This window comes from Cetorhinus maximus, chromosome X, assembly GCF_964194155.1.
Source record: "Cetorhinus maximus chromosome X, sCetMax3.hap1.1, whole genome shotgun sequence".
NCBI lineage: Eukaryota > Metazoa > Chordata > Chondrichthyes > Lamniformes > Cetorhinidae > Cetorhinus > Cetorhinus maximus.
The window spans coordinates 4836309-4851058 of record NC_135917.1 but is presented as its reverse complement, the minus strand read 5'-3'; the positions used below and the strand labels follow the sequence as shown (position 1 = coordinate 4851058).

The following is a 14750-nucleotide window of genomic DNA, read 5'->3' as shown; positions in this document are numbered from 1 at the left end:
TGCCAGTATTAAAATAACAGCCAGAGGAATGTCATGACTGCATTAAGCTGATAGCACCACAGTCATTCTTGTGTGCGTGTGTCAGGACATATTTCATAGTAGGTGACTACAGCTCAAGGACAGAGCAAGAATTTTACCCCCACCTTGTTAATAGGATCCAAGTCTATTGGCGTTGCCAAAATTAAGACACAGAGCTTTTCTTGAGAGTTTATTGACTTGTTCAGCCTCACACACTCAGTGTCCCAGCTATCCCCTATTTATATGTGCTCAAAGACCATTAATAGCCATCACCTGTTTCTCTTAACCTGAACAAAGAAACAAAGAACAAAGAACAAAGAAAAGTACAGCACAGGAACAGGCCCTTCGGCCCTCCAAGCCTGCGCCGATCATATTGCCCGTCAACTAAAACATTTTGCACTTCCGGGGTCCGTATCCCTCTATTCCCATCCTATTCATGTATTTGTCAAGCTGCCTCTTAAACACCACTATCGTACCTGCTTCCACCACCTCCTCTGGCAGCGAATTCCAGACACTCACTACCCTCTGCGTAAAAAACTTGCCCCGCACATCTCCTCTATAGTTTTCTCCTCTCACCTTAAATCTATGTCCCCTCGTAATTGACTCTTCCACCCTGGGAAAAAGCTTCTGACTATCTACTCTGTCCATGCCACTCATAACTTTGTAAACTTCTATCAAGTCGCCCCTCAATCTCCGTCGCTCTGGTGAGAACAATCCGAGTTTCTCCAACCTCTCCTCATAGCTAATAACCTCCAGACCAGGCAGCATCCTGGTAAACCTCCTCCGCACCCTCTCCAACGCCTCCATATCCTTCTGGTAAAGCGGCGACCAGAATTGCACGCAATATTCCAAGTGTGGCCTAACCAAGGTTCTATACAGCTGCAGCATGACTTCCCAGCTTTTATACTCAATATCCCTGCCAATGAAGGCAAGCATGCCATATGTCTTCCTGACTACCTTATCCACCTGCGTTGCCACTTTCAGTGACCTGTGGATCTGTACACCCAAATCCCTCTGCCCGTCAATGCACTTCAGGGTTCTGCCATTTACTGTATAATTCCTGCCTGTATTAGACCTTCCAAAATGCATTACCTCACATTTGTCCGGATTAAACTCCATCTGCCATTTCTCCGCCCAAGTCTCCAACCGATCTATATCCCGTTGTATCCTTTGACAATCCTCTTCACTATCTGCAACTCCTCCAACATTAGTGTCGTTTGCAAACTTAATAATTAGCCCAGTTACATTTTCCTCCAAATCATTTATGTATACTACAAACAGCAAAGGTCCCAGCACTGATCCCTGCGGAACTCCACTAGTCACAGCTCTCCATTCAGAAAAGCACCCTTCCACTGCTACCCTCTGTCTTCTATGACCAAGCCAATTCCGTATCCATCTTGCCAGCTCACCTCTGATCCCGTGCAACTTTACCTTCTGTACCAGTCTGCCATGAGGGACCTTGTCAAAGGTCTTACTGAAATCCATGTATATAACATCCACTGCCCTTCCATCGTCGATCATCTTTGTCACTTCCTCGAAAAACTCAATCAAGTTAGTGAGACACGACCTCCCCTTCACAAAACCATGCTGCCTCTCACCAATACGTCCATTTGCTTCCAAATGGTAGTAAATCCTGTCACGAAGAATCTTCTCCAATAATTTCCCTACCACTGACGTAAGGCTCACTGGCCTGTAATTTCCTGGATTATCCCTGCTACCCTTCTTAAACAATGGAACAACATTGGCCATTCTCCAGTCCTTTGGGACCTCACCCGTAGCCAGTGAGGATACAATGATTTCTGTCAAGGCCCCAGCAATCTCCTCCCTTGCCTCCCTCAGTACTCTGGGGTAGAGCCCATCTGGCCCTGGGGACTTATCCGCCTTAATATTCTTCAAGACGCCTAACGCCTCCTCTTTTTTGATCTCAACATGATCCAGGCTATCTACACAATCTTCCCTAGACAAATCGACCGCTAAGTCCTTCTCTTTGGTGAATACTGATGAGAAGTATTCATTTAGTATTTCTCCCATGTCTTCTGGCTCCACACACAGATTCCCATCTCTGTCCCTGAATGGGCCTACCCTTTCCCTGGCTACCCTCTTGCTTTTTACATATGTATAAAAGGCCTTGGGATTTTCCTTAATCCTGGTTGCCAGTGACTTTTCAAATTGACATTACATTAACAAACCTTAACAATGTAATTGGCAAGAGATTGGCAGGCAAGGGTAGGGCCTTAAATTAAGCTGGTACAGCAGAGCGCACTGTGCCCATCACCTACCCACCTATGCTGGAATCTTACCAGCAGCGGGATAGGTGCCATGGGAGCAGCAGTTGAGAAACATGCTCTACGCTGCCACCTAATGGCCAGAACCTGAAACTACACCACGACAGTTAGTTGAGCAAAATTGAATGGGGGCCGTTGACATGGCAAATTACAATAATATGGATGCAAAAATATGATCAAAATTAATGACAACCACAAGCAAGGTTTGGGAACAGAGACTGTGTACCCAGTGCACAATTGTTAATAACATATAGATGTAGTTTGTTAAAGCTATAGTCTATAAACCCTGACTGCACTTGGGTGTAATACAGCGATATGATCTTTAAATAAGCCTGGCTTAAATGAAACCAGGTTGCAGTAATTTCTTTTGACATTATTTCTATTTATTTAGCACAATGGGCGGGGCCAAAAGAATTAGATGATTGTTCTTTGACTCGTAGCACTAGTGGAACTTTGTGCTTATTGACGTCACATTGTTAAACTATTGGAGCTACTGACACCATTCTAACAGGGGGACAAATTGTCCTCAGAGAGTTAAAGGGAAAAGGTTGGCAGGAGTACAGAAGGGTCTTACTGCTGCTCTGGATATCATTAACATTTTGGCTGTCAGAGGGCATTCTAAGCTACTGCTACATACATGCGTACACACACCAAATTGTACCCTGACACGCTCACTGGCCTGAAAGCAACATTCAAGCACGGACAAGCGACTGCAGCCAAAGGGGAAAATGAAATGAGCACCAACGTGGTTAGAACTGAGTGACCCAAAGCACTAGGAATCTAAATCATGAGGAAGGATTAAGGAAGGGCTGGCTCTCTTTGGAAAAAGGAAGACAAAGAGGTGAAATTTTCAAGATTATGAAGGCGATTGATAAGAAGTCAATTGGACGAATTGTTGGCTTTGGTAAAGCATTTAAATACCAGGCGACACCAATTAAAAATAGGGGTGTTTCAAATTGATTTTCCACCCATTCATAGTCAATATTTGGAAAATTAAGCCCAGGAAGAGCATTCAACAGGACCTTGCATTTTTTATTTACAAAGGGTAGTAGGTTTGTAGAATAAGTTGCCAGGGCAGTATAAATTGATTTAAGAGGCAACTCAATGTGTTTCTGGCGAGAGAAGGGATTGAGGAATATACTGAGGAGGACAGTAGCTGAGGTGAGGTTAACAAAAAAAACACCAAACTTGTCGAATGCAAATGGCCTTTTCCCATTCCAAAAAAAAAATCTGACCTTCTAACATCTTGTGGCAAATGATCATTTTACTTCTGCAAAATAACCACCGGGACACATTTTGTAACCCTCACAACAACATTTTCTTTGTCATTGAGAATGCAAATACTTCCACATGATCCTAACAGTTCACATCAAACCAGCACACTGTACAAATCATAATGATCTAGGATATTAGATGTGAGAAATTTCTGGTTGTTTCAGAATCTAGTTGTCAGAGATCCTCAAGAAGCTTCTGAGAGGCATTTATTATCAATATAAACAATGACAAACAGGCAAGGGATGCGATTTACTTCGGTCGCTACTCACCAGATGATTGGTGTGGATGAGTGTCTTCTTCGCTTTGCTGACCTTCATCTGCTATTCTCGCCGCTTGGTCACAGGTATTTGGCTTTCTCGATGGAAGCTGAGAGAAACTCAGAGCCTCTGGCGACGTAGAACCAGACCTTTGTAGGCCTTGAGCAGGAGGCCCCAGCACTGAGGATGACATGAGTGGACTACCTGGAAAGCCTTCACAGTTTCTGTTGGCACAGTGTTGCTCTTGATAATGATCATATGGAAAATTACAGTGTGAATGTTGTTGATAATCTGGGTTGTATTTTAACTCTGGATACCTTACGAAATGAGCATGTGATTCAGGAGATCCTTCCATACCTCTCTGAAGCTGTCCACGAGAGGAGGGTGAAATCTGAGAGGGATATGTGTGCATCATTGGTGCTGGTATTGGAATATTGGCATGTACATGGTTATAACTGAATGGGCTGTATCCGTGTCCTCGTGGGTACTGGCTATATGAATGTTCAGGCATCAGTAAAGGAAGTGGCGGAGGCGCCTGACCATTTCTTATAGGGTGGTTTACCAAATGTGGCTTCAAATGCTCATGCTGCCACATATCTGGATTAGGAGAACAAGGGTGCTGGTACAAGGAGTCATGATCCAGTTTGAGTGTGTTAAACGCTGCTGCCGATCTCTCAATCTCCTCTTCTGACATCTTTAAAGAGCAGTTCCGACAGGCACAACCGTGAGACATAATCTCGGAAGGGTCTTGCTCAAGAAACTGTACGTGCTGTCCATCAAGGAGACTTTCCATCTGACGGTAATCAAGTAGTCGGTTCCTGTTTGTTTTCAGGTCATGATCTCTCTGGACATCATCTCGATGCCTTACTTGATGGATAGGACCTTGAGGCATTCTCTCCACGCAAGGATACTGATGGAACACAGGCGAGTATACCTGAAGTACTTCATTGCGTGGCCTTTGGTAGTTCATTCTTTCCAATATTGCGGCCTGATGGTGAATGCTGTCTATGTTTTTCACATGGGGGTAAGAATCATGTGGCCTGCCCTCCAGCCCCATGTCATTCATTTGTGGCAAATTCCTTTCATACATGGGTCTTCGATGGTCCAGTGTTGTATCAGGTCTATAGTAGATATCGTTTCGAATTCCATCAGGACTGTGGCTGTATCCAGGTATTCTGCGTTCTGGCGATTGGTGGCTGGCTTTGAAAGGATAGGGATGGGTGGTGTGATGAATGTTCCTTGGTAAGGTGGCAAACCGATTTATCTCACAGCCATCATCATCATCCAGAATGTCCGTCTCCCTTTCATTGGCAACGGGTCGCCCATTGGCACGACTCTGCGAGGCTGTCCCAGGCTGTGCGGTCACGTTGTGCATGTTCTTCACTGTGGCCATTCCAAACCCACTGAGAAGCTGATCCAACTGCTCCTTCTCCACTTGCGATGGAGTTTGCCTCGTGCAGATACTGTGCTCTTCTGTCTTCACCGACGCGGTGGAGTGACCTGAATCTGTGCTGACAGACAAGGTGTGCCCACAGTGAACAGACACGACACTTAATGGGCTGCCGTTGGCGGTGCCAGTGCTGGGACTTCTCTTCTTCACTTTGGCATAGAGACTTCCATCCAGTGGGCCTCGCGTGTGTGGTACTCCTTACAAAAAGGAAAGCTTTACAGTTAGTGTTGTGGCAGTATTATATACAAGTTGCATATTTAGATAAAATACACATTTGTACTGTTAAAATCTATCCTGCACATCCAGGATTAAGACAACTTCAGGCAGGTGGTAATATATAACAGTCATGGACTATATAGCATATATATATATATATATATATATACTTAATTATATATATACATATATATATAAAACACACACACACATATATGCTTTGTATATTTAACACAGTCATGTGTTTTTTATATGTATGCGTTATATATATGTATACAATGTGTTGTTTTTATATACATATATAAACAGTCAAAGACTATATATTTAATTATATACATATATATAAATAGTGTTTTTTTATACATATAACACAGTCATGGGCATATACACAACACGTATAATATATAAAAAAGTCACGGAGGAACTGGACTGAGCTTCAAAATGTAGCATCTTCCAACTTATAACCACATGCCACACAGTTTTTCAATTCAGATCTTCCCAAACTCAAAACGATGATCCAAGTTGTTTTGGTTTCTAAGATCTGAAAACTAAAATTTCAATTTCAAAATGCTGGGATTTTCCCCTGCCCATGGATCAGTTGATGGAATTGTAGCCCATTCTGGACTCAGGTTTCCCAACCCCAGCCAGTTGTGTCGCTACAAGAGCAGGTCAGAGGCTGGGAATTCTGTGGAGAGTAACTCATCTCCTAACTCCCCAAAGCCTGTCCACCAACTACAAGGCACAAGTCAGGAGTGTGATGAAATACTCTCCACTTGCCTGGATGAGTGCAGCTCCAACAACACTCAAGAAGCTCAACACCATCCAGAATAAAGCAGCCCGCTTGGTTGGCACCCCATCCACCACCTTAAACATTCACTCCCTCCACCACTGACGCACAGTGGCAGCAGTGTGTACCATTTACAAGATGCTCTGCAGCAACTCACCAAGGCTCCTTAGACAGCACCTTCCAAACTCACGACCTCTACCATCTAGAAGGACAAGGGCAGCAAACAGATGGGAACACCACCACCTGGAAGTTCCCCTCCAAGCCACACACCATCCTGACTTGGAAATATATCACCGTTCCTTCACTGTCACTGGATTAAAATCCTGGAACTCCTTCCCTAACAGTGCTGTGGGTGTACCTACACCATACAGGACTGCAGCAGTTCAAGAAGGCAGCTCACCACCACCTTCTCAAGGGGCAATTAGGAATGGGCAGTAAATGCTGGCCCAGCCAGCGACACCCACACCCTGTGAAAAAATAAAAAGAATGTATCCCGACATTTCATCAGGAGAAAGGGATTAAATACTAATCCAACTCCTCCAAAACGTATAACCAGTCCAGTGGCAGGAGGAAGTCAAAATACATTTACCTCTCGACTTTCGTTACTAAATCTAGTCCAATCTCCCAGCTAAACTTATAATCTCTCAGGCACTTAGTAAGATAAAGGCTCCCTTAAATTCCTTCGTCTCCTGTGATTACAAACACAGATTCCAGAACGATACAGCAACTAGAACTTTGGGCCTTGTTTTGAAAGGGTTTTGATAGGGTTGCTGTGCAAAGAAATCCACTTTGGTCCACCGGGTTCAGATTGAATGTTCCCCAGATGTGTTGACAGAAGCAAATTTATGGACAGGAGATTAAACTTGATCTATCTTGGACTCATTTTGTCCCCAGATTCCTGGCTGCAATCAGCCGTGTGTACACACTCACTCGAACTTATGGATGTTACTCTTGGCTCCTGTTCTTGTCAATACAGATGTTAGGGAAGTAGATATATGCATTTTTTAATCAGTGGTTACAATGAAGTGTCTGCTCGGAGGAAGGAAAATGTTTGTTTTAAGTGATTTGTAATTGTATGTTGGAGGGACTGGGCAACATGGTGGGTTGGGCACTACCCTGCCATCTGAGTTTGAATTCAGCCCAGGCTGGTGTGATCAAAAGACTCCTTTGTTTGCTACCTGCAAGGCCTCTTTTTGGACTTGTAACCTGGTCTTCAATGGGCAAAGGCCCATTTACCCAAATCTCCCCTAATTGGAAATCTTACTCAGACAGGTTCCTAGGGCTCCATTTTGAAGAGGAGCAGGGGAGTTCTCCCTGGTGTCCTGGCCAATATTTATCCTCTAATCAACATCACAAAAACAGATTATCTGGTCATGAATGTGAAATTGTCCATTTTGGCAGGAAGAATAAAAAAGAAGCATATTATCTAAATGGTGAGAGATTGCAGAGCTCTGAGATGCAGAGGGATCTGGGTGTCCTAGTGCATGATTTGCAAAAGGAACAGCAAGTAATTAGGAAAGCTAATAGAATGTTTTCTCAGAGGGACATAAGTCTTTGGAACTCTCTTCCTCAAAAAGCGGTGGAAGCAGAGTCTTTGAATATTCTTAAGGCAGAGCTAGACAGAATCTTGATAAGGGGGTGAAGGGTTATCTGGGGTAGGCAGGAATGTGGAGTTGAGGTTACAATCAGATCAGCCATGATCTTATTGAATGGTGGAGCAGGCTCAAAGGGTCGAGTGGCCTACTCTTGCCCCTAATTCATATGTATGGTCATTATCACATTGCTGTTTGTGGGAACTTGCTGGCGCAATTTGGCTGCCTCAGTTCCTACATGACAACAGTTACCACATTTCCAAAAAGTACTTAATTGGCTGTAAAACATCTAGAGATGTCCAGTGGTTATGAAGGGTGCTATATAAATGCAAGTCTTCCTTTTTTCAGGCTGTTGGTGTGTGTACTGGAAAAGTCTATCCTAGCAGTAGGAGGTGCTTTCCTGAGTAGGAACTTCATTCTGCTGTATCTGAGTGCTTGATGCTGATACCCAATGCTCAAAATAGAAAGGCTTGCATTTCCCAGCGCTGACATCCTTTATCTTGCAGTGCACAAATAAAAAACACAAGTTCCCCTGTAGCAAGCTGCCATGATTCCTTCAAACCACCAAATCAATCTTTTGATGACAACAAATCATCTGTCGTAAATGAAAGTGAACACGCCTTCAAAAGAGTGTGGCCATCTGGTTAAGCCACTTCGGTGAAGTTTGAGATGCAATGTGGGGGGCTGATTTTCACTGCGTGGTGTATGGCAGTTCAAAATGGTTCAAAGTTGGTGCCAATCTCATCAGAAGGGTAGTATAATTAAATGGTGGCCAATTTCTGGAATAAGCTCCTTTGAAGAATTGACCGTGGCACACACTTAGTTGTAGGGGCAGAAAATTGCACACAAGTGAAATTTAAAGGGATAGGGAGTGTCACAATCAGGTGACAAGAAGTCTGAAAAGCTCTTGGAAAGACATGAAAGGCATGTCAATCCATTTCCAAGGCTCAAGGAGCAGGAACAATGAACCCTTAAGGTTGGCACATCCCCAATTTGCATCCCTCCATCCTTGGTGGTAGTACCTTCAGCTGCCTGGGCCCTAAGCTCTGGAATTCCCGCCATAAACCTCTCTGCCTCTCTCTCCTTCAAGATGCTCCTTAAAACCAACCTTTTTGACCAAGCTTTTGGTTACCTGTCCTAATATCTCCATATGTAGCTCAGTGTCAAATTTTGTCTGATAATGCTCCTTTGAAGTGCCATGGGATGTTTAAGGTGCTATATAAATACAAGCTGTTGTTGATGGCATGAATGTGTAGCTAAGGGACAAAGCAATCAAGCACTTGATCCCTATTTAATGGCTGCTAAAGAACCACTCTGCCACCTTATGACACCAGAGCTGCTGCAATGACATAGATGACCCAGACCCTGTGGAGCTCCCTACAGCCATTGACTGGTAATGCACCATGAGCTTCAAGGAATGGCAAATAAGGTAATGGTGACTACTGACAAATAATTTACAAACACTAACGAGTATTACACTTAGTCAGACATTCATATATCTTACTGGGGCTGTTGAGTCTTTGAGAATTTTTGTGGGTCTGGATCTCTTGTAGACTAGGTAAGGATGACAGATTTCCTTCCCTAACCAGGTAAACCAGATGGGTTTTTACAACAAATTGACAATCACTGGACTTAATTCCAGATTATTATCAAATTCAAATTTCGCCATCTGCCGTGGTGGGCTTTGAACCCAGGTCCCCAGAGCATTATCCTGGGTATCTGAAGTACTGGTCCAGTGACAATACCACTATGCCACCACATCACCTCAGCCTAAGCTGGCGGGCATCCCTCATTGGTTCTCTCAAAAATCTCAAGCTAGGAGAATTCCCATTGGTAAACCCGTTTGTACCAGTAATGCTCCTCAAGGCAGAACAATTGGCACAGAGGCTCATGAGAACCGGGTGGCAGCAGGAAAGAAAATGACGAGCATTGGGCCAGTCATAACCAAAACAAAAAAACCTGTCTGAGCATTACCGTTGTTCTCTAAAATGGCAAATTATGGATCTCTGTCTCCTTTTCCTGCACTGCTGTATCCCAGAAACCAGAGCAAACGAGCAGACTCAAAAATCAGGGTTGGAATGTGGAATGGGATCAACAGTGACAGGACAACATCCTTACTTCTCCAATTGTGACTGTTCTAAGTTAGTAAAGACTCAAGGGAAAGGCAAGTCAAGAGGAGGAACTGTGTGTTCAAAGTACTGCGTTCCTGCTCATATTAAAATATACCTTTATAAAAATTACTCCTAAACGGTTTGAAAATGGTTGAATTTCTACCATCACTCATTCATGCCTTCGTTATCTCTAGATTCTACTATTCCAATGCACTCCTGGCTGGTCTCCCACATTTTCTCCTCCTTAAACTTGAGATCATCCAAACCTCTGGTGCTTGTGTCCTAACTCGTACCAAGTCCAGTTCCCCTATCATCCCTGTGCTCGCTGACCTACAGTGGCTCCCAGTCAAGCAATGTATTGTTTTTAAAATTCTCATCCGTTTTAAAATCCCTCCAAGGTCTGGCCCCCTCCCTATCTCTGTAATCTCTTCCAGCCCGACAACCCTCTGAGATATATGCACTCCCCTAATTCTAGCCTCTTGAGCATTCCCAATTTTAATTGCTCCACCACTGGTGGCCGTGCCTTCAGCTGCATAGATCCTAAAGCTCTGGAATTCCCACCCTACACCTCTCTACCTCACTCTCCTCCTTTAAGACACTCTTTAAAACCTACCTCATTGACCAAGCTTTTGGTCATCTGACCTATATCTCCTTATGTGGTTCAGTGTCATACTTTTGTTTTATAATGCCCCTGTGAAGCACCTTGGGACGTTTCATTATGTTAAAGGTGTTCAAGCCCAGTTGGTGAAGCCGAAACCACGACACGGGGCTTTTCTTTATTGAGAGAGTTTATTGATTTGTTCAGTCTCACAGCTCTCCTCCCATTCCACCCAGTGCCCCAGCTGTCCCCTATTTATACGTGCTCAAAGAACATCAATACCCATCACTGTTTCCCTTAACCTTAATAATGGAATTGACAAGACATTAACAAAAGGTGCTCTCTAAATATAATTTGTTGTTCACTGATGATGAGGAGATACTTCCAATCTAGAATGACTCTATTCATTTTAATGTAAGTTGTGACTTTGGACTCACCTGATCCAGAACAGACTGGCCCTTGGCGAAACACACCACAGTTATGAAGCATTCCTAATCCTATCCAATGCATTGACAGTGCCTTTTTAATTGGCACGTAGTAAAATGTTTTCCGCAACTGAGATTTAGGGCTTTTCACAGGCTGGCAGCTTAGAATAAGAACTAGCTGTTTGCACTGTTTGGACTTTGAAACAGTCTAACAGTCTAAGCCTTGGCTGTGTGACATGAACCGGTTCTCAGGCGTTTAGATAGATTCAGCCCTATTGAGCTCAGCTGCACCCGGAACTACAGGGATTACAAGATTAGACGATTGCGACAATGCCATTCTTTACAGGGGCACGACTTGCTTGTGTGCAATTTTTTCACCCACTTCTGACCTTGTGCCAATCTGATTAAGACACAAAGCAAGTTCAGAAGCAGGAGAAGCAGAGACGGGGGAGGTTGAGGGCGGGGGGAGGGGTATGGGCCAGAGGGGCAAAGTAGCTCCAAAAAGCTGGTGACAGTGGATTCAGTCAATGTACAAATTGAGGTACACTGAGATGCACAAACTGAAATAATTCTGTAGGTTTGTAATGTTGCCAAGACCTATGATTCCATGAGGAATTTATTAATTTTGCCCTGTTATTTTCTTGGGTTCAGGGGAATACCTATATCTACTTTAAAAATGCCTGTTCTGTTGTGTCAATTCTCTTAATTAGGGAAACAGACTAATTAAAATGCCAGGGGTTACATTGACCAGAAACTGAACTGGACTAGCCATATAAATCCTGTGGCTATAAGAGCAGGTCAGAAACCGGGAATTCTGCGGTGAGTAACTCACCTCCTTATTCCCCAAAGACTGTCCACTATCTACAAGGCACAAGTCAGGAGTGTGATGGAATATTCACCACTTGCCTGGATGAGTGCAGCTCCTACAACACTCAAGAAGCTCAACACCATCCAGGACAAAGCAGCCCACTTGACTGGCATCCCATCCACCACCTTCAACATTCACTCCCTCCATCACCGATTCACGGTGGCAGCAGTGTGTGTACCATCTTACAAGGTGCATTGCAGGAACTCACCAAGGCTCCTTCGACAGCACCTTCCAAACCTACGACCTCTATCTACCACCTTATGTGGCTCGGTGTCATACTTATTATTATGCTCCTGAAAAGTGCCTTGGGGACGTTTTGTTACGTTAAAGGTGCTATATAAGTACAAGTTTTTGTTGTTGTTGAACCAAGCTTAATGGAGAACTTGATGAGCACAACATGAAGACAGCAACAAGCAAGCAAATTCTGAATTCCATTCCAATACCTTCCAAGCCATCCTCATGGTGAAGGTTGAAGTTCTCATAAGAATCCCATCGGATTGTGGGATCAGATGTGTTGTAATCCACAGTCACTGTAGAATCATTCCTCAAATGATCTCCATCTGTAGATGGGAAGAGGGGAAGAATTGAGTGCTGCCATTAACATGCCCTCATGAAATTGGCTAGCTGACAGATCCACTTGCCCACAATAAGACCGATTGACCAACAGAGATCTGTCCGTTAACTGAGACATGTATAGCTCACTGAAGAGATCCAACTATAATCTGGCATCGAATTCGGCTCTGACAAAGGGAGTACATGTGACACATTGAAAAAAGAAAGATTTGCATTCATATAGCGCTTTTTATGGCCACTTGTCTTTCTCTTCCAAGATGCTGATGGACATTCTGGGCAATTTCAAGCCTTTCTGTTTGCATTTCAGATTTTCAGCATGCATAGATTTTTTATAAACGGCTTATTGTTTCCAAGTTCCCAAGTGTTACTAAATTCCTTACCTTTTGTTTTTTCTGGGCCTGAAGAGAAAACAAACTCTACTGCAGCGTCTCTTGGAAACCTGTCGTCTAAGAAGAGAGGAGAACAAGAGTCATCACTGCTAGTTCAGTTGTACATCACAATTTTGTTTAGTCACTGAAAATTTGCAGCACATAGAATCCTCACTAACCTTGAATCAAACTTGATGAACACCCTCCCTCTTGTTATATTGCACACGTTCTCCACTTTTAAATTACTGTCAATGCTTTTCACCTAATCCTTACCCTTGTGGTCTGTGTATTCTATGCTCAAACATTCAGACTATAAAGACATTACACTCTGCCGGAGCCAGGACTCCATTACATTAACATAGGTACACAGAGTGCTCCGACACAGTGAAGATTTTAAGACATTCAGTGAGAGATAAGCAATAAACACAGCAAGAATATGAACCACATGCTCCCATTGGAAGATTTCTTATTACAAAACACAAATTTAATATTTGTGGGTTTAAAAGCTGATGTGCTCTCCACTCTAAGATGACAGTCATTTAAGCTGCTGTACCTGCCTCATATCTTGGAGTGGAATATAAATGCTTTCATGCAACATTTTTTTTTACAGAGCTCGTTCTATTCTGCGACTCCAGCCCAGAAGGGAAGGCTCCGCCGTTTTCATTGTGCCACAAAAGTCCACTTCCTTCCTGAAGTGGCTGTGCTGAAGTGTTAACAGTGCTGGTGACAGGGGCGGGGATGGGATTGGCACAAACTCATGGAAATGGCCTCAATCCCAATCTGTGGTAAATGGCGTTCAATGCCGCAGAGCAAAATACCACTTTTAGAAGACAGGCGTGGGTTTATATTGCACCACAGGACAGCTTTTAGCGCTTCTATGCAATGAACCACTTTGAAATGCAGTAGCAGTTACTTTGTAGGCAAATGCGGCAGCCATTCTGCGCAAGGCAAGATCCCCACAGCAATGAACCAGTTAATAAATGTGTTTTTGGTGTTGTTGTTTGAGGGAAGACTGTTAGCCAAGATACCATGAGAATTCCTTGCTCTTCTTTGAATAAACGCAACATGATCTTAAACGTCCCTCAAACAGAACAGGCAGGCAAAACCTCGCTTTAGTCTTTCATCCTTGGAATAGCACCTCGGCAAATAAAGCATTCCCTCAGTAACACTCAATAGAACACCTCGCATTTCTAAAGCACTTGATAACTCCTCTCTAAAAATGTCTCAAAATGCTTCACACACAATGAACTACTTTGGACCGAGCAGTGTCCATTGTTATGCAGGTAAAGCAGCAGCCGTTGTGCGCACAGCAACGTCTCGCAACACCGGTAAGTTAAAATGACTATTTTCTGGCAGTACTGTTTGAGGGGGAAACGTTAGCCATGACACTAAGGAGAACTCTTTTTCAATAGGGTCCTAGGATCAACCTAAAAAAGCAGATGAGACTTTGGCTGTCTTATTTCAAGGGCAGAACTGCCTACTCCTGCTCTTAATTCGTATGTTCATGTGGATTTTGTGCTCAAGTCTAGGAGTGAGGGCTTGGATCCATAAACTGCTATCACTCAGCCAAGAGGACACTTGTGAGCTTTAGTTCCCCAAGGTCGGCCACTGGTCTAATCCAGGCTGAGGCTTTGCACTTCTTCATTCCTAAGGAGGCCCTGAAAATCCAGTCAGGGTTACGATGGTAACTTGGCACATATCCAGATTGGGGAGTGCAAGTCCCACCATCTTTCCCAGATTCGTCCTCATTTCTTAGGGTCTACCATCTACCCATCCCCACCTCAGCTCCTGCCTCGACTCCCCCGCCCTGGTGTGGATGGGCCTACTCCAAGAATTTTGCTCTCTTGAGGCCTAAGTGCAACTCTCGCCAGTGCTCAGCTGGGAAGAGATCTGTTTGAGGCCTTTAGACTTCAGGAGCTCTAGATAC

General features: G+C 43.8%; 1 protein-coding gene and 1 long non-coding RNA gene across 3 annotated transcripts in view; one reads left to right on the top strand and one right to left on the bottom strand.

Moving 5' to 3' along the window:
- LOC144672573 (tensin-2-like) overlaps positions 1-14750 on the bottom strand; it is a 237007-nt gene that overhangs the window by 25901 nt on the left and 196356 nt on the right. For both annotated transcript variants that reach the window (XM_078534376.1, XM_078534375.1), the window contains exons 16-18: positions 12836-12901; positions 12326-12442; positions 3848-5482 (exon numbers count right to left, since the gene is read on the bottom strand). In XM_078534376.1, the coding sequence (XP_078390502.1) occupies positions 3848-5482; positions 12326-12442; positions 12836-12901 (1818 nt within the window). The remainder of the gene's footprint in view (positions 1-3847; positions 5483-12325; positions 12443-12835; positions 12902-14750) is intronic.
- Positions 1-14750, top strand: part of LOC144672575 (uncharacterized) — a 101858-nt gene that overhangs the window by 13833 nt on the left and 73275 nt on the right. Inside the window, exon 2 of the long non-coding RNA XR_013574117.1 lies at positions 4668-4759. This is a non-coding gene — a long non-coding RNA (uncharacterized LOC144672575). The remainder of the gene's footprint in view (positions 1-4667; positions 4760-14750) is intronic.